General features: G+C 41.9%; 1 protein-coding gene across 5 annotated transcripts; it reads left to right on the forward strand.

The window, feature by feature from the left end:
• The first annotated feature begins 1860 nt into the window (after nt 1–1860).
• Nucleotides 1861–26424, forward strand: paplna (papilin a, proteoglycan-like sulfated glycoprotein). Of its 5 annotated transcripts, XM_046413408.1 has the most exons (29): nt 1861–2182; nt 3124–3456; nt 4723–4774; nt 6297–6359; nt 6606–6709; nt 9451–9511; nt 9740–9842; nt 9948–10078; nt 11798–11921; nt 12086–12166; nt 12304–12476; nt 12750–12873; nt 12963–13089; nt 15324–15528; nt 16151–16327; nt 16469–16619; nt 16949–17029; nt 17813–18008; nt 18260–18344; nt 18649–18772; nt 19530–20019; nt 21295–21453; nt 21608–21735; nt 22436–22490; nt 22705–22851; nt 23385–23512; nt 23781–23889; nt 24504–24679; nt 25027–26424. In XM_046413408.1, the coding sequence occupies exons 4-29, from the start codon at nt 6303–6305 to the stop codon at nt 25185–25187; spliced, it is 3657 nt and encodes a 1218-aa protein (XP_046269364.1). In that variant the 5' UTR covers nt 1861–2182; nt 3124–3456; nt 4723–4774; nt 6297–6302; the 3' UTR covers nt 25188–26424. The 5 variants fall into 5 exon arrangements, with proteins under 5 accessions (XP_046269364.1, XP_046269366.1, XP_046269363.1 ...); XM_046413410.1 differs by lacking the exon at nt 4723–4774 and having other exon boundaries at nt 3092–3456; XM_046413407.1 differs by lacking the exon at nt 4723–4774.
• The last annotated feature ends 1398 nt before the right edge of the window (nt 26425–27822 follow it).

The raw sequence follows: 27822 nt of genomic DNA on the forward strand, positions 1-27822 counted from the left end.
ACCTGATTGGACGGTGCATGGTTCTGGCTCCAAATGACTTCACCAGAACAAGATAGCAGCTCTCATATTGGCTTCACTTTTGTACAGTGGGAGGAAGTGCAGTCACATCATCCATTTTTACATATGTTAATTGTTTCTACTCTTTATGCTAAGCTAAAGTTAATCATCGCCTGGCTTCATATTTATAACATACATGGGAGTAGTGTCAATCTCCTCTATTCTCTCTAATTTCACTAGAAAATATCAGCTTTACAATCTTCTCTCACATCACATTTATTGTCTTCTCCAGTGTTTCCCAACCAGTTCATGCTAATCAATTATCAACAACCTTAACAAAGAGGGATTTTTTCTTCTTGGATCATTTGACTTGAAGGATTTTTACTGACACAAAGAGGTGAAAACAACCAGTATTTTAGAAGAAAAAGATGGAGATGGAGAAATGTCAGAAAAAAATAAACACAGTTTTGTGTATATTTTTTCTTTTCATTTTGTGATCCTTGTGTGTGAATTATCCTGAGATCTACTGGGTGGTCCAAACCCACAGGTTGGGAAACAGTTCATTACAACAAGTCAAATTATTTCCAAGATCAACTCAACCATCGCTTCTTACACACTACACTGATTACTTTGACTTTTGATACTTTAAACACATTATCCTAGCAAAGGTAGGATTGCAGTACTCCCACTACCACTAATACAAGCAGCCTTGTGCAATATACAGAAAATAAACAGTGATAAATGTTGTATATTTGCTGAAAACCACCTGGATTATGCTACACAAGCTGTTTGGAGAAACTGGGTGGACATAATCTGCTTTTTGTGGAGCTATAAATTCATGGCAAACTTTTCCTATGAGAGACTTCTGATGGGACTGCAGAAGGTAACTTGGTGTATGTTTGATGGTCCATTGACCTTGAGTGGTGTTTTGACTAACAAAAGGCAGAGCAGATGCCTAGTTTGCATTTCGTTTCAAACTTTTGCTCCCTCTAAAGAGTTTATGGTCACCTGTGTTAAGTGGCTTGATTGACGTAATTCAGTCTGGCCTTAACATGGAAAATGATCCCTCATTGTAACCAGATCAACAAACATGTAGCTTGAATATGTTTTGATGATGTTAAAAATGTTTTTGTCTCACACGTGAAGGAAAAATGGCTCTCTAACTGTTTCAAACTGTTTTTACAGACTCATATATAAAAAACAAATCATCAAAGATAAAAACAAAAGAAAGTCAGTGCAAGACAAGTACATTAGACCCAAGATGTATTTTTACATGAGCCCACAACTACATAACTTGCACAATTTCAGTAGTTTTGGCTTGTTGGGATTTTTAGAAAAACCTCACCCTCAAAGGGGAGAAGAGAAAAGAGGGGAGGAGGGTAAGGATAATTATTTTTGGTAAACATATGTTGGAAGATGTTTAAACACAGCTTTGGTGTTGGCTGTGGTGGTTTCCTCTTTAAAACCCAAAATAATCACTGTCCTATGTTGCTTTGATGTGATTCAGTGTGATATAACAATTAAATGGTAAGATTGGTCAGATTCCTGTTATTGTTAATTTGAGATGGGTCTTTTGTATTATTCTTGTCTCACACTGACATTTCTTCTAATTTTATGAAACTTGCTTGTAAACAATTTTGAACTGATTGCATGTTTTTAAAAAAATCTACATATTTTTCTAAATGTTGTGACAGTTTTAACATACGGTTAAATACAATGTAAATGTATTTTTTACACTCCCCAAACCCAAATGAGTGCTTTTGAGTAGCTGTTATTGGAGTTTTACAGCCGCTCAGTTAGTGACAAAAGGAATTTTTTTCAGCTTTAATGAAATCAAGAAAAAAAAGAAAAAGAAAAATGCCTAAATAAAGGCAAAAAATAGCCGATCTTTCAATTATTGCCGTTAATTTTAGCCTCTAGCAGGGTGGTCCAGGGGATGGTCGTGTCTGTTGGTTTGTCCACCATTTTGGTTCAGACTGGGATATCTCGACACACACAGACAGATGAATCCGACAAACTTTGGTGACTCTTTGACTTTTCATGTCGTGCCACTATCAGGTCACAGTTTTGACTCGTTCAGTGACATGTCCTAACGCCTACACGATGGACTGTCACAAGGATGTTCATGGTTCCCTGACGACATATCGCAAATTGTCCTTGGCTTGTCATCTAGCGCCATCACCAGGTAAGAAATCACTCCATTTCTCTGATTTTACACCAAATATCAACGGAACATTCGCCTTCCCGTCAACCTAAACTGCAGTTTGTGTTTTGTACCGATTTGCAAACGTTAGTAGGTTAACACACCTGCTAAACATGCGCATGTCATTGTGAGCGTGTTAGCTTTTGTTGATTTTGTTGTACACCAAAATCTGTTCAGAAGTCTTGTGACCATGTGTAAAATGTTGTAAATGACTTTTGTGACTCGGGGGTGAGACTTTTGTTAGACTTTGTGGTGTGGCTTTAGAACGAAATTAGTTTGGCAGACTTTTATTGCGCGCTACTCATCTCTGCTTCAGGCTAGCAGCTAAAGGCTACATTCGCGACTCGCTACTAGCATAACACACCTGAGGTACCAACTGAAAGTAGTCGAGTTGCATTGTGGGTAACCAGATTTTGACACGGAAAAGTAATACATGGATTTTTTTGTTTTAAAAAACGAGATATGTTTGGTGTCTGTTTTGACGTTTGTTTGTTTTTTCAAATAGCCAATCTTGAGTCCGAATTAGGAAATAAATGTCAGCGAAACACAGGAATTAAGATATTGACAACTAAACACACATCCTAGCGAGCAGTGCTTTTGACATCATTTAGGACCCATTTGCAGCAAAATAAATAAATAAATAAAATAACAACAACAATAATAAAAATAGAGTCCTGCCTTTCCATTAACTCTAAACCATTCAAGGGAGATGACTTAAGTTGATTACCCTGAACATACCCTGGTATTAACCTCCATGTACCCTAGCGGGAGAGCATTATAATAACGAGTTGGTCGCAGCAAAGTTAGAATAAACATTTTCAAGACCCCGTCAAGGCTTTAGGGGGGGCCTACAACAAGCGAACACGTTGATTAACTGTTCTGTAATGACAGACTGTGCGTAAAAAGATCCCCGTCTGTGCCAGGAGGGCTGGAGCTGGATGAGCTGCCGGTTAAAAAGCGCGCTGATGACGCCGCGGAGGAGGTTTCACCAACAGGACTTTCTCTTCTTCTTGTCGGTTTCCTGTTGGACGCCAAACAAACAGCGAGAGAGACAGACAGTCAAAAGTTTCCAGCCCGACAACCCCACCCCCCACCCCCACATCCACGACTCTGTAGCTCTTAACCAGACGCATCCTCAAGTCAGATCTGCGGAGAGAAACCAGCTGTCAGCCCCCCTGAGCCCTGCACAGTCCTTCCGCTAGGATCCACCGGCGGTTTAGGACACAGAGTAACCGCTTTTAGCACCTCCGAACTGGGTGAGTAGCCTTATGGAAGTAACTTCTTTTTAATCGTAAGTGTATATTTTTAAGAAAAATCTTGTTTTGCTGCAGAACTGTTCATGTACTCAGAAGAGAGGATGAAAATTAGGTTTCAGTTTCAGGAGAAGGGTTAATTAATTAATTAAACTACAGTGTACATTAACATTTTTTTAAATGAGAAATAACAAAAACTCAAAGGGAACATTATAGAAAGCTAAAAACTAACCTGCTGTTGAGAGCCATAGACATTTGTGCTTGCTGAAATATTATTAATAATGGGAATATTATGGAGATGAATGACTTTAGAGTCATAATAAAGTCATAATAAACCACAATGTGTGGCCTAAAGAGACACTTTAAGGGAGGAAAATCAAATAATACAGTCGACTTGTCGACTGGAAATAGCTTTTATAAATATGCTCGTCTTTTCCTCTGGATCTGTTGATGCTTACCCAGAGTGACCATGTGTCCGGTGCAGACATGCCTTACACATCATGTACACAAGACCCTGCTTGCCCTGCTGACTAACGAGTAATTGTTAATTTGGTTGGATAAAAGCATGTATAGCCTGAGGCTAAAGGCTTTATGAGTTGGCATAAAAAGTGAGGGATGCAGGAACCTCACAGAGCTGTTTTTTAAAGCTCTGTTTTACAGCTCTGTGGTTGATTGTACTCAGAAAATCAGTCAGAAAAGTGAAGTAATCAGTGTTTTAATAGATACACTAGATAAATTTACGGGTTTCAGCCTCAAATGTGAGGAGCTCGTGGCTTTTTTGGGGTTTTATCATGACTTTCTTTAATGCCTCATTTGACTATAATGTTTACTGTCACATGTCTCCAGTCTGTAGAAGTTGTTGTGTTTCTGAGGAGCTGCTGAAATGATAAGTCAGTTCATGGATTTGTTGATGGATGTTAGATCAAATGACAACAAATTTGGCATTCAATTCATATTTCAATTCATTATCAATCCATTTGTCAAGAAAAAATGTCAAACATTCATCAGATCCAGTTTCACATTTCAGGATTTGCTGCTTTTCTCTATTTTCATACTGGTGAATTGAATATCTTCAAGTTTTAGACAATTGGCCATACAGAACAGGAAATTTGAAGACTTCCCCTTGGGTTCTGGAAAAATGTAATGATATTTGGACTAAATAATCAATAAATTCACGGGAAAATCAGTCAGCAGCCCTAGTTATCAGGTGGGAGATTACTTTGTTTATCTGTGCAGATGCAGTAATGATGTAATCTTATTGTGATATAGACAAACGCTGTCAGCCCAGACAGAAGATCAGTTCCAGGTTACCACCACCCAGGCAAGTTGCTCAATTTGGGGATTTTGGTGCAGTGAGTGTTTGTGTTTTGACAGATACAGATCAGACATGCTGACTGCCTGTCTTCTCTGATATAATTGTCCCTCTGACTTCTTGTCTGTTCGCTGAGGGGTGTTCATGGCTTCAGGGTAAATTTCCTCACAACCAGAGCCCTTAGTCTCCATGGCAGACAGGGTCAGAGGTGCCTTGGCAGCTCCGACCTCCTTCGTTCTCTCTCAGGGGGGCAAGAATTGCTCCTTTTGCCTGGAAAAAACCAAGCAAACAGACAACAAACATTCCCTACGTGGAAGCATACATTTTAGCTCAGTTAAGCAGCTAAGTGATGAGGTAGCAGAGGGAAATGATAAGGCTGCTCTTTAAAGTGTTAGAGGTGTTAGAGGTCTCACCTTATGGAGGAGTGGCTTTGAAAGGTGTTCATTTAGATAAATTTCTGCTTGTTTGCATTTGTTGGAATGTGAAATCCATGTAACTACAATTTTAGATTGCTTTAGAGCTGCAACTAACAAATTATTCTTGGATAATTGGCCGTGCCGTTCTCGAGTCCACAATTCCTGATTTTTCTGCTTTCTGAAAGTGTTTTTATTATTTATTTATTACAGCTGATTAAATGAATTAATTTAAAAGAATGCAGTCGTAAAAAGTACAGTATTTGACTGCAAAATGTAGTGCAGTGGAAGTATACTTTACCCCAGTGTTACTCAAGTATAGTAATACTCAATTAAAGTACAAGTATCTAAAATTTTACCTAAGTATAGTATTTGAGTACTGAGTTACTTCCCATCACTGGTTAATCTAAATTTTGACAGTCTGCTTATTCAGTTTGCTTTATTAGAAGCAAACTACCGTATTAAAATTTGAGTTGCAGATAAATTATGAAAAATGCTTTTGAGTCAATTTTTTTGTTTTTGTCAGTTGACAAATTAAATACTTAACTGATCGTCTCAGCTCTTTATCATTCCCTCTTCTGTGAATTAGAAAAGAAAATTCAGCAAAACGACAAAAAAAAATGTTTCCCTCCATAAATCATCAGTTTAAACTCATCGATGTGCGACCAACCAAAATTGCAAACATCTTCAGCATACAGGATTTTCATCTTAAACTCTACAGATGCAGATGTTGATTATCTGCTGTGGTTGGTGGCTGCAAACCCAAACACAGAACATGCATGTGTCATGTTCAGTCTGAAGATCTCTTTAAATCATCAACACATACGCTGGCTTATACCTGATTTATACACTTGGCAGTATTTTAGGATACGCTGCAGGCGCTGATACTTTGTTTTCATTGTGTTGTGTTTACTGTAGTTGGATCGGATAAGGAGAGGAGGCTCTCTCTCAGTTTCTCCTGTTGCATATGTTGGCTTGTGTTTCACATCAGTTACAGCTTCCGATCTTGATGCTGTGGCTGTTTTCCGGAAAAGTTGCTCAATGTGTAATAGCCTCTATGAATCGCGATGACTAAATCTGCATGTCTCTTCTCTTTTTTTTTTTTTTTTTTTATTCAGGGAACAATGAAGATGCTGCTGTCTCTGGTAATCGTTCAGCTGCTCTTGGCACCAGCGCTCATGGTAAACCCCCTGAGAATTCACAGAGAAAGAAAACAGAAAACGTAAAAGCTGCATGCAACCAAAACCTGAGACATCAGTCTCTTTAAGAAACCTAAATCAGTGAGTTCATTCATGACCTTTGGAACAGTTGCTGCTTCTGATGCCAAGAATGAACTTTGAAACTCAGTGAGATTTGGCAAAGCAAACACTTTGTGACATGAGTTAATGTTTTTTTTTTGTGTATATAAACTGCTGCGTTGCGTTCAGGTGCCCAGCGTGGATTACTGGGACTCGTGGGGTCCTTATGGAGAATGCAGCCGTAGCTGTGGCGGCGGTGTGACCATGAGAACCAGGCGTTGTATCACCCACAGGTATTTATCTATTTTTAATGTGCCTACACATACTTAAAGATCCCTGCACCAGAATGGACACACGCACACACACACTGTACGTGCACTCGCACTTAGCCTCTCTTTGGCAAACTCAGCTCATTGTGAGGTCCTGAATACACACACAGTTTTTTTTCCTGGGTGAATAAAGCTAATTGTGAGGTTCATGGGCACAGACTGTATCTTGATTTTGAAAGAATGCCTTGAAGTCACGAGGACGTGGGCTTGTCTTACATCCAGAACAGACTGCAGGGAGGGGCCCTTTAACATTAAAAGGACTTCTCTTTGCTGGGTGTTGCCCCTTGGCTGCTGAGGAGGATCAGATGAGGAGTGAATGTTTCTATCTGCCCCTTTTTTTAGACTTCAGAAGTGGTTTAAAGGAATCTTCCTCTGCTTCACGTGTGTTTTGTATTACCTCTTTACATATGGTTTTCTGCACATTTTTAGGTTGTTTTGTGAAGTTGTTTCTGTTTACATCTGACAGGACAGAGAGAGGAGTGATGAAGTCATGCTTGCTGTTGTTGCCAGCTTACACTATAAATATTCTCTTCATACTGCTGGAATCCAGCTGGTGTGTTCTGCTAATCTTAAATCTCATTTGACCCATTCAAGCGTCAAGCAGTCATTTAAATGAAACCACCTAAGGAGTTTAAAATTATCTCTTTGGTGAATCTGAAACGTAACAAGGGGCTCCAACTAGACACTGATTTTATAATCAGGAGTCATGAGCCAGAAACCACTGATTTTATATTGAAAAAAAATCAATCAATTTATCATGTTTTTAATCTGTAAAGTAAGTCACGTGTCAGACAAATGTAATGCAGTAAAAAGTACTGTACAAAGTACTTAAAAGTTTTTCTTAAAGGTCACTGCTGCTGTGTAACTTAATATGCAGCCGCATGTGATCTGCAGTTAATCCGTGTTCTACTCCATTTGCTGTGTTTACGGTCTTTTTGGTCATAAAGTGTTGAGCAGATTCTAGGTGTGCCTCAGTTATTGAGCAATAATTCTGAGGGAATTTGATAAAAAGCACGCATTAGTTTTTTTCTTTTTTTTAGAAAGATGTCCGCAAGGCACAACACGTCTATAATGAGCTGTTTCTTTAACGTGTCCAAACACTTCTCTGAATCACCTTGTTTGATATTTTGTTACGTTTATGTGAAGGCAAACTGTAGGGAATTTTAGCCGTTTGACATTAAATGTTGACCTTAATGCAGACAGTCTGTGAAGGAGCCCTGGTGGATCCGTGTAGGATGGTGATGATCGACAGACTGATCTGATGATGCCGGTTTTCAACATGTCCATGCAGTCAGTGAGTCAGTGAGTCAGACGGAGTGTCAGTGAGTGTGTTTCCCCTCTTTAGCTGAGTGATGAATAACCCACTGCTACCTCGTAGGATGAACTCTGTCACATCTTGTCTGCCAGGTTTGCGCGAATCACCCCTTTAAATACTATGATTAGGCAGCTGTTGACTCATTGTGTGTGCTTTACAGGAACTCCCATTTTGCCCAACATTCATTTTAGTATAAAATCTCCTGACTTCCATCCAAAGAAATCACACTTAAAAGCTTTGCAAGTGCGATTAAGGTTCTCATTTTGTCAGTCATGGTCTATAATCTATTGTAATTTTGTACGATCAATAATTTTGCACAAATAACCGTCACTTTTCCATCATTTTAAATTGAAAGTGCTGTTTGACGCTCCAAATGTTTGTTTTCCAGTCCCAGGTGAAAAGTTGAAGGCTGGATGTTGTCACTGAGTGTTTGGACATGTTTCAGTTTCAGTTTTGGCGCGCTGACAGGAGTGTGGCTTGTTTTTAGGCTTAAGGGCAGGTACTTTTGGAGGTGACTTAATCATGAGTTATCAGCGTGGCTGGAAGGGAGGGAAGCAAAACAATCTGCTGTCTCACTGCTGAGTGCTGTGTGCGCTGATGTTTGTGCGAGCTTGAGGCTCAACAGTGATGATGTTGAGGCTTCTCCTCTTGCTGAGAGCTCACACAGATTAAAGAGGAATACCACTTAATGTCAGAGCTGAAACTTGTTATTTCTGCACTTGCAGACAGTCTGAGCTGTATTTGCATTTGTACTCTGCAGCGTCACCTAGTCATTAGCTGTTTTGACATTATAATGATGACCCATGAAGTTTTAATGAAACTTAAGTCAGAAAAATGTGAACGGCAATTTTTTTGCAGCACTGATGAAGCTAATGAAAGCAAATATTTGTATCTGAAAGGGACGCTCGACTGATTCTACTCATGATCGTCCATTTATTTGCCATGAGCAGTTTACTCACCATGTGAACACAGTTAATGATGTCTTCTATGTCTCTGCAGGAGCTTCCAGATGTCTATAAAAAGAAAAAAGATCCAGCGTTTACCAATAGTATACTAAGTCTTCATTTTTGACCATCTTTTTTTAAATATGTCTTGAAAAGGTTCCCAGAATTTAACCAGAGTACAGTAGATAATCACTGCAGTAACTCTTTTGAAACTGAGTGGATTCATATATCACATGAAGCTTATCTGACTCAGACTATCAGCTCTTGCAGCTTCACAAAGACGTAGCAGACAAGACATCACAGATTAATTTTTTCTCGGTTCAGCTTTGATGGAATCTCTCTCATCCCTGGGTTTGTAAGAAGATGACTTTAAAGAAACGTCTGTCTCATCTAATCTGTAACTCATCTAATTTATCTCATATTCATGCTTTATTTTGTGCACACAGGACTGATGGAGGACACAACTGTGTGGGTCCAGACAAGTCTTACCGCTCCTGCAACATCCAGGCGAGCACACATACCAAACATATGAAAAAGCCATTTTTATTTTTACATATAAAACATTTTAGAACCAGTGTACTCAAGTATCACATGAAAATATTGTGTGTCTTCCTTGATTAAATAAACCAGATATATTATCTTTCAGCTACCTCTGCTTATAGCATATTTCACCTTGTTTTAACCTTGTCAGTATTTCTGTTTCACTTCTCCGGTGCCTCCCTTCGTTCCATTCAGGACTGTCCAGAGGGATCCAAGGATTTCCGTGAAGAGCAGTGCTCCCAGTTTGACGGGACTGACTTCCAGGGGAAACGCTACAAGTGGCTCCCGTATTACGGAGGTCAGAAGCAAAGTGAAAGTGGCAGTATCTCTGCATTTGCAAACTGAGACACGAGCGTGGAGAGAGCTTAGCTTTGTTTTAACATGAAGCTCGTCTCTCTGGCAGCTGAGAACCCCTGTGAGCTGAACTGCATGCCGAGGGGAGAAAACTTTTTCTACCGCCACCGCAGCACTGTGGTCGATGGAACACCCTGCCACCCTGGGCGGAGGGACGTTTGTGTGGATGGCGTCTGCAAAGTAAGCGGCACGCAAAGTGAAAATACACACAAGATTATGTGAAATGTGATCCAGCAATGGGAAGAATTGCTAAGTTTTAATGGTCACATTATCGGAAAAAGCACCTTTGTACTTCTTTACTATCGAGACCAAGAATATTTGTTTCTGGTTAGCACAGACTCTACGTCACGCAGGTTTAAGGTTACATTTAGGTTCATTTTAGTCCAAAGATTATTGCAGGGTGGCAGAGGGGCATTTCTGCCACTTTGACTATAAGTGTACTTTAAGTTCGAAGAGTTCTTTAGTGGATCAGATGCCCTAATGCAGATACACATCACATCTGAATCGTCAGTGTCAAGTGATATTTCTGAGATCAGCCTGTTTGTGGCTTGCGTTCATTGCCATTGGAGGTAGTTTTCTGTGCATGAACCCTGATCAATGATTTAAGGACCAAATTAAATAGTTTGAGAGGTTTTTGTTTTCGTTTCCCAGCATGTTATTATGTAACAGAAATTTAATTACTTACCTCTGCCCTGTAGGTGGCCGCTCAGAGAATACTCTGTGTACTGTGACATGTACCAAACACTGAGGAGAGGTGAAGCGGTTAAATGATTACATGACTGTAGTTTGGTTATAAAAATAAAACCCACAACCAATCGCCTCACCTGATTTGATCTAATGGCACGATCAATTAGTCCATCAAATCAGAGGAGGTCAGAGGAATAAAGTATCTCAGTGTTTCTGCTGGTTCACAGCATCACTTCATTAATCGGATTGGACACCGTCAGGGATTAGTTTCACTATGTGGTAATGTCAAAAAGCACTTCTGCTCTCATTCTGTTCTCATGTAATTATCACAGCAACCTTTTCCTCATGAAACACCTCCTCTACTTAACCTCTGTCATTGTGTCTTTATCACCTCCTCTGTGGGGAGCAGAAGCCAAAACACACTCTGTTCTCAGGTCTTATTTCTGAATCTTATTGTTGCTTTACTTTTTTTAAACCTTCACATATTTAATGTCCAGGTCCACAGTTTTGTTGCTTGGTTTTAGGGTTGCTACTTTCACAGACACATTGTGTTCCCACATATATACTCGTCTTTTACACCTTGTTAAATGTTAAATCGGGTCTTGTATTGGTTTGGCCCCTGAACCGGCTATTCTGTGATTGGACTTCTGCCTTTTTCAGGGTTTATGTAGTAATGTTGACTTAGCAATTTTTGAAGCAGTTTTCTCAATGTGCAAATTTTGTTTCTGTGTTTATATTCGTTACTGGGAAACCTCTCTCAGTACATTTGCTCAAGTACATTTTAAGGTACATTTACTTAATCGTTTCAATGTTATTCTACTTACTATACTTATATTCCACTACATTCCAGAGGGAAATATTGTACATTTATCTGACTGGCTGGAGTTACTTTACACATCAAGATTTACATCAAAACCTACAATCCATTTCTGAAATATTATCCCGTGCTATCCAATAGTATATAAATAAAAATATGTGGCATATATGGCAAAATATGTTACAGCAGTGAAACAACACACCTCATTGCTGAAAGTGCTGCAGACATTTTAGATATTTTGGAGTGTCTACACCCAGGGAGGAAACTCTCACATCCACGTGACACTGACAGAAAGGCCCACATTGACCCCCTTATCTTTGCAAGGAAATGCCAGCGCAGCTCTTGAACCCGTAAACTGTTATGTTACGAAATCTTCCCGTGTGTCTGTTCTTCAGCGTCTGGGCTGTGACAACATGCTGGAGTCTCCTCAGCAGGAAGACCCCTGTCTGCAGTGTGGGGGTAATGGACGGTCCTGCTACCGCGTCAAGAACAGCTTCTCTGTACGCGACCTGCCGACCGGTACGCTGCACATCTTTGAACCTGGCAACACACTACCAGATGTTTTCAGTAGCAACGTTGTGGTACCAGGACAAGAAAGACAAACATTAGAGATGTCGATTTCCCCCAGTCTGAGTTTGTGGCATTTTTTAGTTTGTGTGTGACACGTCTTATTTTCCTCTCAGGCTACAACCAGATGTTCATCATCCCTGTGGGAGCCACCACCATCAGCATCAGAGAATCAGTGGCCACACGAAACTACCTTGGTGAGTGTTTGACTTTTCTGAAAACAAGGAAATAATTTATAGGTTGTACCTAATTCTGTGTGTGTGGTGTTTTTTTTTGGTTGTATTTTTTACTGTATTCTGTTCAGTCAATCACTGTAACCTCTATGCATGAGCAGCTATCAAGAACCTGCGTGGTGAGTACTACCTCAATGGCCACTGGGTAATTGAGTTTTCCAGGGCGACACCCATTGCTGGAACCATGCTGTACTACCAGCGAGGAGCTGAGGGTGACAGCGTGCCCGAGACCATCATCGGCCGCGGCCCCACCACTGAACCCCTCGTTGTTGAGGTAAGATTGAACATATGGATAACGTTTGTCTTTTGTACTTTAGTTCCTTGTCTTTGTCTGACAGTCATGTAACTCCATTTCAGTATTCAAGTCGGCTTCAGCTCTGTGCAGCCATATACCAACTTTTAACTCTTTGTTTTGATTTTTATGGCCAGGAACCTGGCTTTAAATCACTCTGGACCAAAGTCTTGGGCAGACTGGCAACACTTTAAGTGAACGATATTGCTTTTTGTAAATGGGGTTTAATCTTTATGCACTACCTCTTCCTCTCAGCTGATCAGCCAGGAGCCAAACCAAGGAGTGGAGTATGAGTATTATCTTCCCAATGGACGCTCCAGAGAGGGCTACTACTGGAGCTTTGGATCCTGGTCTGCCTGCAGCAGAGAGTGTGGATCAGGTCAGAGTCTTAAAGATCTGCTTTAAACTGCATGCAGAGCAGTACTTGTTTCCTGGTCAATGAAACCAATGAATCTCTGTCTTCATTAGGCTACCAGTCTCGTCTGGTCTTCTGCACCATTGATAACGAGGCCTACCCTGACTATCTCTGTGCATCTCTACCGAGGCCACAGACCAATCGTACATGCAACCCCCATCTGTGTCCACAGACCCGCAGGTAAATTACAGCCAAATTTAAAATGTGACATTTAAGTAAACTTTGGCAGAACTTTCTAAAGTCAGCTACATTCAGAGTTCGTTCTTGTTGTATTGTAGGTGAATGCAGAGAATAGAAACTCATTGTCACAGTTTTGTTTGTGCTCATAAATTTGCTAAAGTGCCAAAATTAATTTTCAGGGCAGCTTTTTTTGATTGTTGTTATGACTATCTGAAAGGATGGCGTACCTGTATCCACCACAGTTGTGGAGATCCTCAGAAAGACCCACAGCCTATGTATTCAGGTAACCCAGGGTCTGTGGTTGTAGTGACCTTTTAGGTAGCTGCAAACACAGGGGGAGATATGAATCATTAAATGGTTATTTCTCTCACTGCTGATTTCCTGAGCATGCACTATTGTTTTTAGTAATTTTTCTAATTGATATCCATCCAGTTCTTCACAGTGACACCTGGAAAATGATACACCTTTAGTTCCAAAGTAGCCAATAACTAGTTCAGAAATGGAGTAAATGTTGATCGACATGTCCATCACAAACTCTCCCCCTTCAGATGTGTTTGACTGTAGCATCTGTGTTTAGTGCAAAGCCTGTTCCTCCATGTGAGGAGAGAACGAAGGCGTAGGGCAACTGTCCAGTTCAGGATCCCCTTTCAACCTTTCAGGGATTCTCATCTGTCTTGGCCGTGCTTGACTCCCTCTCTCTCCCTCCCTCTCTCCCTCTCTCTCTCCCCCCGGGGGACCCAGTGTTGATTTGATGCCATCAAAGACCTCCCCCTTTTTTAACCTCCTAACCTGTGCCCCCCCACCTGATCCCTGAGCTGGGCTGCTGCCTGATTGCTTTAACAAACTGTAAAACTCTCTGTCCGTGTCTATTAGTGTGGCTGGTGTGTTGTGAGGTGTTGGCAGGTTAAAGGTTGTCATGCAGCGGGTGTCAGGGATTGTGTACATGTGAATGAGGCACAGCAGCAGTGGTGTGGTTGTAAAGGGCTTCAGTCAGTGACTCTCTGGTATTTCCTGCCTCTTTTCTTTGATGCTGCTGCTGCTCAGAAACCTGAGATGTTTATGAAGCTCGGGTGACGCTAACTGCACCCTCATTATCCCTCAATTGAAAGATATACTGCACCAGAGACAGTGCATGTGTGCTGAAGTCAGGGCAGAGATTTGGAAGATAAAATGTGAGCTAAGCATTCATAGTTTTTTTTTTTTGTTGTTTTTTTTGTTTTTTTTTCAGATCTGCTTTTCAGTCTGCTTCTAGTCATTAGTGTCTTTTCAAACTAACCAGGAGGTGAAAAGCACTTTCTGTCTTTGCTGGGAGTCACTGTTTGGTTTCTTTAACAGTCTCCAAAAGGATGTGCTGTTTTTAACACAATCTTGAGTCCAGTAGTTTGGTAGAATTTGTTTCAGTAGGTGTGTTGTTAAAGCAGCACATCCTTTTATAAACGTACTTTTCATTTGAAGGGTTTCATTCCAAAACTCTGAACTAAAGACTGTTGCTAGTATTGAATTACTTCTGAAACCATTGGTTGACTATCTGATTTGTTTAAGGACATACAATAAATCAATTTATCATTCCAAATGTTTTTTACAAAGGAAAATATCAAACATTATCTGGTTCCAGATTCTCAAACTGTAGGAGTTGCTGCTTTTCTCTGTTTTGGAATTATTGTAATTAATTTTCTTTAGACTGTTCTGCCAGTCTGACAAATAGTGGAGGGGACGTTTATTTGACATTATTTAGCTGAACTGAACAAACAGTTGACCAGTAATGAAAGTGAAAATTATTTGCAGCCATATGTTTAATACAGAATTTTACTTAGGAGCAGTTTTAAATCAGGATAAAAAAGTTTAATCTCTGAGCATTACTGCTGGGTGTGTTTGGTTGTGCTCTGTGGCACACCCAACAGACCACTGGATCCTCAAGCGCACTTCTACACCACTGCAGCAAGGTGACAAGTTCAACCACTGGATGTCAGCCAGAGCAGGATTTTCAGGGTTGCTGGGTGATGTCACTGGCCAGAAATGCAAAGTAGGAGGTAGATAAAAAACTTGCTCCCCTAATCGTGATGCTCTAGATGGCTGGTATGCCATCATGTTGCTCCCCAGAGAAAACCTGAATGAAAGTTGCACATTAAAAAATAAAAAAATGGAATGAAATCCTCTTAACTTTCCCAGAACTTCATTACAGCATCTCCTGACTTCTGTTTCCTGTCTCTCCTCCCTCATGGTTGCTTTCCCAGCTGGAGAACCGGTGAGTGGAATACCTGCTCGGTCACCTGCGGTGGAGGCTCTCAGGTGCGCAGAGTGGAATGCATTTCCCATGATGACACCGGCCCCCGTGTGGTGGAAGACGCCATTTGTGCCGCCTACGCCGAGGCACCCCCGTCTCTGCAGACCTGCAACATGCACAAGTGTGCTGAGTATCGTACGACAAGATGGAGCGCGGTGAGTTAACTAACACACAACAGAGAGGTGAACAGTTTCACATGAAATAAACAATTTAGTCCAAAACAACATAATAAGATTGATGATGTAAAATCTATCACCTGTTCTGGATTTATATCAACAATACTATAGTTATTAGCACACTTAGCTTAGTGTAACTAGCTTGGGTCTCGAATGAAACATATTCCATCTGCTGCAAGGTAAAGAAATGTTTTTAACATTAATTATGTTTTGGCCTCAAAAAAGGGCTGCTGAATGTGACTACGAAGTCAAAATGAAGATAAGTGAAAAGCAGATTTTAACTGGGTCATACGAGACAAGTAATGAGATGAGAACGATCTTGCAAAGCAGGTCTCCTGAAAGCCTAAAACACAGCAGTAGATGCACAATGGGGGCATATGTGAATGCACTGAATACAATTACAGACTTTAGAGAAACACAAGCTACAGATTTTAGTCTTCATTTGTCTGCTATCATTTTAAATTTATCTTGAATTGAACATTTCCCTCACTTTTTCTTCCCTTGTGCTTTATAGAAATCATCTCAAACATAATAGCTTTCAGTCCTCACCATTCAGGTGTGGGTGTGATCTGTTATAAAAGCTGTGCTCTTGTGTGTGCAGTGCTCTGTGACCTGTGGTTCAGGTGAACAGACCAGAGAAGTCACCTGTGTTGGCTCAGGAGGAATGAGGCTGGAGGAAACGTCCTGCAGCACTTTGCTCCGCCCGTCCGCTGTCCGACCCTGTGAGATGGCGACCTGCCCGAGACAGATCAGCTGGCAGGTCGGAGAGTGGGGCCTGGTGAGAACAGCAAAAACACAGAGAATACAGGCACACTTCTGTGCAGTTATTGTGGCTGAATGTGGAGCAGCACGCCATCATTCCTGTGCTGTCAGCTTGTAAACAGTTTGTCGGTTTTATTCTCTCTCCATTTTCGTGCAGTGCTCGAGGAGCTGTGGCTCTGGCTCACGAGACCGGCAGGTGATCTGCTCAGACCAAGAGAGGAACCTGTACGCTGTGGATCAATGTAGCGCCCACCCAAAACCAACCACAGTGGAGCGCTGCAACACCCAGCCGTGCTACAGGCCACAGGGTGCGCACATCTCAAAATGAGCTCCTAAATCAGGCCTCTTGCTCCTGCAGCATACGGTGTTGTGCTGCTGCAGTTTGAATGTTAATTTTACTGCTTCATGCAGCTCTGTTGTTAGAAAAATCACCAAGTACACACAGACAGAATATATGACTTATAAGAATATAAGAATTAAGAATAAGAATAAGTTAGCATGAGCATCAGTAGAAGATAGAAGCACCGCCTTCTGAAAATTCATCAATAAAAGAAAAGCGCAGCACAGTAACTTCATTTCCATCAACATCCGCCTTCACCAAGATCATCCAACCACTTCGTTGTTTCTCTTTTTGTAGAGGTTCCCAGCATTCAGGACCCACGAGGACACGGGAGCACACAGACTGTGTTCCAGCCCTATGAGCCGGACCACTCAACAGGTTTGACCCAAAGTTTCCCCTCCATACATACTGCTAACTCTCTGCAGAGGGACACGAAGCATGTCAGACTGAAATTAATTAGTTAATATTAAATTAATTTTAGCCAAAAAAAACCCTAAAACCCCACCTTTTCTATTGTTTGGACCAGTGAAAACAAGTTGTAGGTGTTATGGCACCCTAATCATTGCTGCCCTTCAGTTCCCCAGCACCCCCCCACTTTCTGCTGACATAACTCTTGTCACTATGCAACCATCCGCGCCCCCCCTTCCCCATCCAGCCCCGGTCCCAGCACTAATTATCCAGCCCTGATTGACATGTTTTCAGGGGTCCATGGACACTGTCAGCCTGATTAAAATATTTGTGAAGCACTGAAGTGTGCAGTTGGCTGTGGTGTTTTTGGCATGTTTTGGCATTCTGCTGTGCCGACCCAGTGGTCAGGAATTTCAAGTTTGACGTCTTGTGTGCATTTATTTCCTGTGAGATTGTTTATTCTGATGGCAGGAACTGTTTGTCCCATTTCGCTCTCCATTGTTTCCCTGCTTTGTATTTCCATAAACAAATAATTTGGTAGTGTTTTTTGGTAAACTATATACGTGTGTGTGCCAGCAGCTTCCTGTGAAGACCGTGTAGACTCAAGCACAGTAGGTTAAGCTCTATTGAAAATTTCTAAAGTAATGAGTGTGCCTCTGTATTGCTTTGCATAGTCTTGTCTATTTAAAACGCTGTGAAATGTGGGGGTCTGATATGTATATACGAATTCTCACCTGCTCGGTTTGACCTTAGCCCACAGGCCTGAGACCGATCCGACCCAGACGAACACGGTCCACGACCCTCACAGCTCTGCCCCAGCCCTCCACTGCAGCCAGTCCTATTATGGCTGTTGCCCAGACGGACGCACCGCAGCCGGGGGCCCCCACGGTCTGGGCTGCCCACAGGCCCCGGCTTCTGCTCCTGTCCAGCCATCCTGCATTCAGACCAGGTATCAAACTTGTCATTACCCTGCGGTTGAGGTTGCATGCGCCGTCTGTTAGAGTCTTTGTCTGGGTGTCACTTTTATGGCTGTGTGACCACTCTAACCAGTGATTGTATGGCAGTACACATGACCATCATAACTACCACCAAGAGACCGCACTGAGGTTTTCTTAGAAATGTTGCACATTTTCTTTGTCGTTGGCTCAGACTTTCAGTACAGAGTGTTTTGTTCCTCTCCCTTCTTGTTTTGTCTGTCAGTTATGGCTGCTGTCAAGATGGCGTGACGGCTGCTCAGGGTCCCAACAAGGAGGGCTGTGTGGAGTTTGTGGCCCCTGCACCCACTGTGAGCAAACATGCATGATTTTCTATACACGACAGACAATGGGTGAACGTGACCAACCAGATCAGCCATAAAGAAGTTGTTTGCTTGTGTGAGGTATCGTCTGTCTAGAGTCAAACCTTAGAAAACAGGTACCAGAGGCATCAGTAGAAAAATGTTTGTACATGTTCTCTGGGTACAGACAGTTTTGTCCATGGACTTCAAGAGAACTTTAAACAAGATCTTTGATTTCATTATCAGAATGTTTTAGTGGATAAATGTGTCAGACCTTGTTTCATGTTTCTTCTGTCGTGTCATGTTTCCTCAGGCTTCTCCTCTTCCCACTGAGAATGCAGTACAGTGCCGTACCACCACCTACGGCTGCTGTTATGACCGCACCACACCTGCAGGAGGTCCCAACGGGGAGGGCTGCCCCAACCCGCCCAACAACAGTAAGAGAAGAAGTGTTTTGGACGAACTGTGTTTTAGCATTCTGTAGATACCAAATAAACATGAAAGACCTTTGACAGGTTGAGGGTTAAATATATTGCATAGACCATACTGGAGAACATACCTTCACAGAAAAGTCAGATGGAAGTGTTTCAAACAAAAGAATAAGTACTGATGGTTTATAACCTTACAACAGATGAAGAAACCAAACCTGACTGACCTTCTGCTCCTCATACAATAGAGAAACCTGACCAATAGGGAAACAGCTATTAGCAACAGTTAAGTTTGCCATCAACGTAAACTTGATGGTAAACACGAGCCTGCCGGTTTGTCACAAGCTTATAAGGAGGACAGGATGTCTTTGTGTCATACATATACATTTGAATCAATAGTTTTAATCAATATGAATCCAGTTGTCTGTGCCAAGGAAAATTGGCTCATCATAATATGGCACTAGAAAACTGTAAATGTCATTAAAAAGAAATTAGAAAAATGAATAAAAAATTCCTTCCTCAATATTTTCAGTTCTCGTATAAAATAGACAGAAAAAGCATTAAAGTTCATCCATGAACTTTATCCCCAACTGAAGGCATCCTCATGCTTTTTCAGCATCTTTGAATTGTGTGAAACGTTTTTTATCAGAGGATGTCTGATGTCTGTTGATGAAGACCACGTGAGACAGTTGAAAGTGCAGGAAAAGCTGAATATCTTTGCCTGGATTTTGATTTTGGCTTTGCCTCTTGTGTTCCTTTGCTGCAGTTGAGCGCTCTATCTGCTCCCTGCCTCGTGCTGCCGGCTCCTGCAGCAGCTGGACGTCGCGCTACCACTACGACGTCATCGCCTCCAAGTGTGTGCACTTCTGGTACGGAGGTTGCCACGGCAACAGCAACAACTTCATGACCCGGGCTGAGTGTCAGAGGGCGTGCCAGGCTGCCACACCGAGCCAGCAGGGCCCGGGACAGGTCGTTCCTGCTGGAGGGTCAACCCCAAGAAGAGAATCTACTCCTGGACTCGCCTCATCTGGAGCAGACACCGCATCGGCAGGAGGATCTAGATCAGGTGGATCCACCTCTGGAGGGTCAACAGGCGCAGGGTCACGCAACATGGGGAGGATTTTCACTGTCCAGGGAGGCTCGACCGGCAGACAGGCCACGAGTGCCGCCACGCATGCCCACAGAGGAAGATTCCATGTGCGCGTCCGCCGGCCTTCTCCCGCCGCTGCTGCACAGCACACCGGTCCAGCAGCGAGGTAAGAACCCTGAAGACCCAGGGAGCCCGACGAAAAGCTCACTTCATGCCCCAGCCCCGCCTCCACTGGCCTTATGTTAACATCCTTCCCACCCCTGCTGAAGGAGCCCTGTTGAGTAGGGCCAAAGAGCGAGCTGGTGGAGATTGAAACACCCCTCACAGACAGTCATGTTCATCATTCACTTCCAACCAAAATATGATGATGAAGTTTTTATCACTTAGCACACAAGTCCTGCAGGACGAGTCAAAAATGGAGGATAAATGTTTTGAGTAAAATTTATGACTTACAAATGAAGCTTTTTTTGTGTAAAACACGAGTGATGCAAATGATGTTTAAATATATAGTTAGTCTTACCTTATTTTGCGAACACATTATATTGAACAGCCATTTCTGCTTTTAATTGTGCGTACAACAGAATATTTCATGTATTTTGCTTTATTTTATGCAACATGCTCATGAAAATGTGTAGACTCGCATCACTGATTGTGTTATAAACTAAACCCTTGCTTTGTAAAACACACCAGCACTACGCCACCGTACTTCTAGCTCCACAGACTCTCACACTCGCCCACGTAGCAGCACTTTGTTTTCTTCCTTTAACCTCGACACAAAGAAAAACCGTGTCTGGAGAAGTTGACCACCTCACAGCAGCCCTAAATGGACGGCTCTTCTTTTCATTGCTTCATTGGGACTTTTCACTGTCTGTTAGTCACCTTGTGCTTATTGCTGCCTCCCTGTGCTCGTCGCCACCGCCTTTGGGCTTTGTGTTCTCACCTCGATGTCATTAGATCAAACTAATAAAGTTTCCGCTGTGGTGCTTCATCTGTCGTGTGTGTGTGTGTAGTGACTAAAACCCCTGTCTTTCGTCACCTCACATCTGTGTAGTTGTGTGCTGTGTCAGTGGGTTTAGCTTTTCACCGTTGGTTTTTAACATTTGTCCATTTGTAATGCACACAGTTTGTTGTTGTTTTGTGGGTGAAGGTTTCATTGTCGGTCTTTTCTTGTCGCACGGGCCTTTTGTGTGCCAAAGCTGGGTTTCCTCTCTGTCTCTTCTCTCGGAGCTTCCTCTGATACACCTCTGAAGCCAGGTTGTGGGCAATCTTTATGCCTGCTTTGGTGACTGCTAATCAAAGTACCAGAAGTAGAGCATAAAGTGACTCTTTCATTCTCTTCCTCCCCCAAATCTTCTCTTTCTTTGTTTCTCCTGATCCTCCTTCCTTCTTTTATTCCTTTCCTTCTTTCCTTCTGTCCTTGTATGCCCCTTTGTGTCCTCAGTCTGACCCTGGGACAAGTGACCATCGATAAGAGTGACCCGTCTACGGTGGAAGCTTTAGTTGGCCAGACTGTTGTACTGCCCTGCAGAGTGAGCCCACCACCCTCTTCCACTGTCATTGTGGACTGGAGAAGAGATGGCATCCCTCTGTCTACTCACAGGTCGGTAGGAACACGCACACACACACACACACACACACACACACACACACACACACACACACACACACACTCAGCGGCTTAACATTCATTTAATTTAGCTTTCTGTGAATGTTTGGAATTGCTCTCTATCTCTTTACTCATATTTATTCTTCAGGCATCACCAGCAGCCCAACGGTTCGCTGTTAGTGGGTCCTCTCATTAAGTCGGACTCTGGTTGGTTCTTGTGTGTGGCTACTCGGGAACAGGAGAGAGACCACCGCTACATTTACCTGTCTGTCACAGGTAATGCAGCAGCATGTGCAGTGCATAGCTTTTGTCTCCCCCCTCTGGCATTGAGGGTAGACTCCACCATAGTTTCTGTAGCCTACTCCATCACTGTGGTCGCTACCCCCTTCAGCTCCTTCAGGTCAAGATTTCGACTGTTTGGTGCCTTGTGATAAAACATCAAAACTAATGACATTCCCATCAGCCTCAGCTGTACCTTGAGTTTAGAGCTAATAAGAAGATATTAGCATGCTGACACGCTAAACTAAGATGTTGAGCATGATGACTGTTACACCAGCTAAGCATCAGTGTGTTTGCATTCTCACTGCTGGCACGTTAGCTGGAGAATTCTTTTCTCATGCTTTCCATATTTTTCCAGAGCAAATAATATTTTTGTCCGGATAAATGAAAGGATATAAACAGTAGAGACGGAGTGCAGATGGTCCATAAATCTTTCACGATCAGAGCACTCTAAGGAAGCTTTTGAGAAAAAGAACTTTCGCCCGACGCAATCAGCTAATTGGGGCCAGATTCGGTCAAATCCGTAATTTGACCGACTTCAACCCCAATTAGTCCGCCTCATGTAAATCTGGGAGATCGGGGTGAAGCCCTGATGTCATAGATGATGTCAGAGGTTGAGAAGCTTTTACGCATGATATGTTAATGTAACCTTGTGTGAGTGAATTATGACAGCAGCATTTATGCAATTGTCTCACAGAGGGATCGTCTCCGCTGAGTCCCACCTCACTGCCCAGAGACGGCCCTTTCCCTCGGTAAGAACAACTTCGCTTTTTCTCCGGGCATAAAAATGGTTTCCATTAAAACATAAAGAGGAGAAATCGAAGATTATAGACAAAAAAACCCGGAAGACTTGGACAAAATCAGTGAAGCAGAATATTTTTCGAGTTTTCCCTTGTCGTCTCTAATGCATATTAAAATATAAAACAGTCACTGACATCAGCTTTCTGTCCCTGTAATTTCTCTCAGGTTCAGTATCGAGCGGTCGAGCTCATCTTTGCTGGAAATGCGATCAGGGCAAACTGCCAGACTTCCCTGCTTGATTGTGCCTCCATCTGCACGACCGTCTGTCCACATCCAGTGGACTAAAGACGGACGGGTCATCAGTGACTCCAGGTAAGTGTCACACTGCTCCACTGGTTTATGTACAGTATATATTGATCAGCCAGAACATAAAAACCACTGCAGCAACAGCCTGCAGAGTCTCCAGATCCCCTCCTGATCGTAAAACTGTGGGTGCTCTGGAAGAAGCCGAATCCACTTTCCCACCAGGTGTGGCTTCTCACCTGAAGGTGCCACACGGCCCGTCAGGGGAAGAGACATGGGACCGCCGGGGGTATTTTGCGGTCACCGGAATCGGATCCTTTGGGTCCTTTGAGCATTGAGCATTGCACTGTGAACATATGATTCGTTTTATTCACTTCACCTGTCAGATGTTTTAATGTTGTGACTGATCGCTGCATCTGACTGTGAAGTCTAAATAAAAGTGTGACGTATTCAGTTTGGCAAGGAAATGATCAGTAAGTACGTTTTGTTCTTTTTGGTGCTTGTAGCAAGTTTATGCTTGATTGCTTTGTGAATGCGGGAAATGCACTCGTAGAGGAGTGTTGTGACTTAAGTAAAGGATGTTGATTGCCGCTGCGTTGCAGGCACACACAACCTTCAGACGGCACGCTGGTCATCAGCTCTCTGAAGTCTGAGGACTCTGGTGTTTACACCTGTACAGCCTCCAGTCAGCAGCAGCTGGAGCAGAGACAGCTTCAGCTCAAAGTCCTAAGTGAGTTTCATTCATTGTGTGGTTACTGTGTGGTTATTTTGACTCCCACAGGCTTCTGTTGATGTTGTAATTTCACTTAACCACCAGCAGAGGTCGGTATATATATATATATATATGAATTAAAACTGACAGTGTTTGAGGTTCAGTTGATCTGGGGGATATTCAAACTAATTCTGTGGTAACTTATGAGGCTGTAAGAATTTTTAGGTTGATAAAATTCACTATCTTGTTTTGTTTTTTGTTTGTTTGTTTGTTTGTTTTTGTCCAGTGGACCTGAGAATCACCACAGCTCCCAATAACATCCAGGTGTCTGAAGGCAGCACTGCTCTGCTCCCCTGTGTGGTGTCAGGAGACAACGTCAATATAGGCTGGTCCAGGTTGTGACCTACGTTATTAAGCTCAAGTATTTCTCCAGCCAGATGTGATGATGAATTAGGCTCAAGAATAACCTGCACATATTGGGACTGCACTTACACTTTGGTTTCTGTAAAAGTATTAGACATTTAATTGTTAAACAACAATTCATTTCTCTCATAAATACAGTTCTGAGAAAGGAGAAGCTTGCAGAAATTGCAGAACAGTTATATTGTCTTCTGTTGAGTTACTCAAAAATGCTTGATGGGGATATTTTAAGATATGAACGAACACCAGTCTTATATGCAGAAACGTATGGAAGCCCATTTCTGCCAATGTGATGAAAATAAAAAAGTCCCGAAAGAAACTCTGTCAAAATAATGACATAACGTCTCAAAATCATGAGAAGCTGTTTGTGTGAAAGTAAGGACTGCTGTTTTATTTTGACAAAGTTTCTCATTGCAATAGTTAGGATTTTATCACACAGTTTTCTTCATCTGAGGTTGACACAATCTGAATTTTGTAAATAAATTTTGTTTCAAAGTAAGAACTCACATCATCCATCAGCTAACAGGAGTGAAATGCAATTCACAAAGCTCCCAGGCCATAACTGGCTTTTCCCCATCTTTTACGACAGAAACGGCGTGCCGGTGCGTCCAGACGGTCGTAACATCCTGATGTCCTCTGATGGCAGCCTGATCCTGAATAACGTGAAGCCTTCAGATGAAGGAACTTACACCTGTAACGCTTACACCGGCATCTACTCTGTGAGTGCCACGGCTGAAGTCAGAGTCATTAAAGACACACAACAAGGTGAGAATAATACATGAGGACTTTTAGGCACCTGTTAGCAGCATCTGAAACAAGACAAGAATGAGTTTTAAGGTCACAAAAAAAGACAGTAAAGCACTTTAAACTGACATTCTGACATCAGCAGCACGAAGGCTGGAAAGCACAAAAGTTGGCCATTTAGTCATTTAGGCCCTTGTGTTGATATATATTGTTAAATTTAGTTTCACTTCATTATTTTGACTGTTTAAATCAGTGAATAAAATGTGAGATGTGAGCAGTTGTTCGAAGGTTTGACACCAGACTATGAGGCCAATGTTTTCACCACGCAGTGTTCTGATGATAAGCCTTCTGTCTTCAAACTGTTGCAGGTACTGATGTGCCGCCTGACTGCGTGGACCAGCCGGAGCTCGCCAACTGCGAGCTGATAGTTTACGCCCGACTTTGCACCAACTCGTACTACTCCAGCTTCTGCTGTGCCAGCTGTGCCAGGCATTCGCAGAGGAACGACAGGTTTGGTCGGCTGGGCTGAAAGCTGCAGATGTTTCAGAAACTCTTGGGTGGCGGGAAGGCGGTCGGGCGGGCGGGGGGGGGGGTGAGAGAGGAAGGCAGCGTTTGAAGCGTTTTGGAGGATTGCATTTCGAAAACCTGAACTTCTGCAATTGCCAAAATCAACAGTTCAAGTATGCAATGAAAAAGGGAGACGGATTTCTGTAGACGTAGATGCTGTGAACCAGGAGTTTGCAGATTTGTTCAGGGAGTCTCTTCTATTACACTGCTGCATTAAACACTGAATATGGAAGCATTAAAATGGGGCCTCAAAACTAAATGTGTCGTTGAACCTACGATGTGATGAAGCAAAAGTCAAACTTTCTGCCACATCTTTAAGATAAGTTATTTTACTCACTGGACCTACTGAACGTGTTCTCTGTTTTCTAGAGAATTCTGACGGTTTTACTTTCAGGTCATTTAAAGAGTTTAACATGTAAACCCGTCACTTGTGACTTCATCTCCACTGTGCTGTTTTGACCACTTTTTTAAATCTATATTTTGGCATGTCACTTATGAAAAAGTTCTACTGTTTTATTTTTATGTAATTTTTTTGATAATAAAAATAATATTTTGATAAAAGCTCCGTGGTGGTTTCAATAAGTGAATCCAGCACGGCTTGATGTTCCAGTTTGTGCCACAAGGTGTCGCTCACGGTGACAAAAGTCTCATTCAGCTGCTTTATACTGAACTTTCTCGTTTTTTGTATTTAGAGGCTGAACTGTGTTGACTGACTATTGGAAACGAATCAGTGATGTCTCTCAGATCACATGACAGTCCTGGATGTCTTTAAGTTACTGTCTCCCATCGTGTTTGAGTGACAGTCTGTCTCAGGCGGACATGTTGCTGTTGATTTCTCAGCAGCGTGAATCAGGCTGCTGATGTAACACAGGTGGTTTGTTACGCTCAGTGTTGAACAGCAACTTCATTTATTTTAAATGTTTAAGGCTATTGAAGACGGAAGCACAGGATACAGTCGGAAGAAATATTTAAATTCAGCAGCATAAGACATTTAAATGAATGACAATAAAAAACTGTATGCAACACAATACTTAGATGTGACTTGACTCAAGCATCTTGTTGGTATTGCTGTATATTTTATATTTACACATATTTATAACGACCCCTGAAACGTCTTCCTTGCGGTAGCTGCTGAAGAACACGTTTGTACGTTTCTTTACTGGAGCCATCACAATAAATTATGTATTTTATACTTCTAACATGTCTTCGTGATCAAATGAATCCTGCGCCACACAGACATCTTCACTGTGCATATACTGCACATAGCAAATACTGCATGTATGTAAAGTATCTTGTTACATTAATAATTCAGCATTTATTCCAGCACCACTGAACTAACTGCAGTCCTCTTTACAGTTCACAGACAGGTCAGGTGTAAATAGACAATATCTGCTTGTTGTTCTTGGAGAGACTTTCTTCTTCTAGTTTCTGAATATCAGGTGAGCTCCTGGATTGTGATTCTTAGGAAAGAAAAAACTCTGCTGTTTTCTTATGAGGATCTGACAGCATCAGGTTATTGCAGTTTGGCAGTTTGGCGCAGAAAACGAGAGAAAAAGCTCAGGTGTGAACACACTGACTGATGGCTGAATTTCTTTCAGCTGCTCTGGTCTTCGGCTCTTGGTAACGTGAACGCTGGCTCTCTGACTTGATGCAGTGGGACACTTAAATAGAACAGAACCATTTTTCATCTCTTTCTTGTTTTGTCCACTTGTTGAACATCAGTGAAACCAACGCTGGTCCAGACTGGAGGCATCAGGTCGTTGTAGTGCGACTGTTGATCCTGCTCCCACACAAGATTCCCATATGAAAATGTCAGATTTGTGGGGCAGCAGTTACTCTGTTTCAGGTCGCATGTTGTGCTTCTATTTCATGTGCTGAGTTTTAGATACGTGATGAATTCTGTTTTCTGTTCTCGAACAAACATCAGGGTTTGCATGACGAGATGTAATTATGGAGTTCGCAGATGTCACACATGTTTTTGTTTCAGTCTCTCTCACATCGTTTCCTGTTTATGTGACTCCAGTGAGCACAAACATGTTGTTTAGAGAAACAAACTGTCGAAATGTTTTTCCTCACAGGTCAAACATGAATTTATAACTTGATGAGGAGGGGTGGAAAATAACGAAGTGTACTTACTTAATATATTTAAGTTCAATTTTGAGGTTGTGCTTCACTTCAGTATTTTCAATTCCTGCTACTTTCTAATTTTACAAGATTTCACTTGCAAATTTTGTACTTTTTACTCCACTGAATGTATTTGAACTTGTAGTTACTTATGTAAGGTTACGTAACAAGACAAAATCTAATTAGCAAATGAATAAATTCATATATAACTATAATCCTATGATAGACATGGTTCGGAAATGCGCCATTCTTTATGACTACTTTTACTTTTGGTATTTCAAGTATATTTCAAAAGCATTTCAAGTTTTTAGCTTTTTTTTTTTTTTTAATAAATGAAGAAGAGTATTTCTGCCACCACTGCTGATGACAAACCAGTAGTTTGTAGTCAGAATAATATCTTCAAAGTGGCTCACATAAAAAATGGCGAGACTACAATTGAACAGAATGAATTTTAATTTAAGTTGAATTTGTCG

This window comes from Scatophagus argus, chromosome 15 (genome assembly GCF_020382885.2).
Source record: "Scatophagus argus isolate fScaArg1 chromosome 15, fScaArg1.pri, whole genome shotgun sequence".
Lineage (NCBI taxonomy): Eukaryota > Metazoa > Chordata > Actinopteri > Scatophagidae > Scatophagus > Scatophagus argus.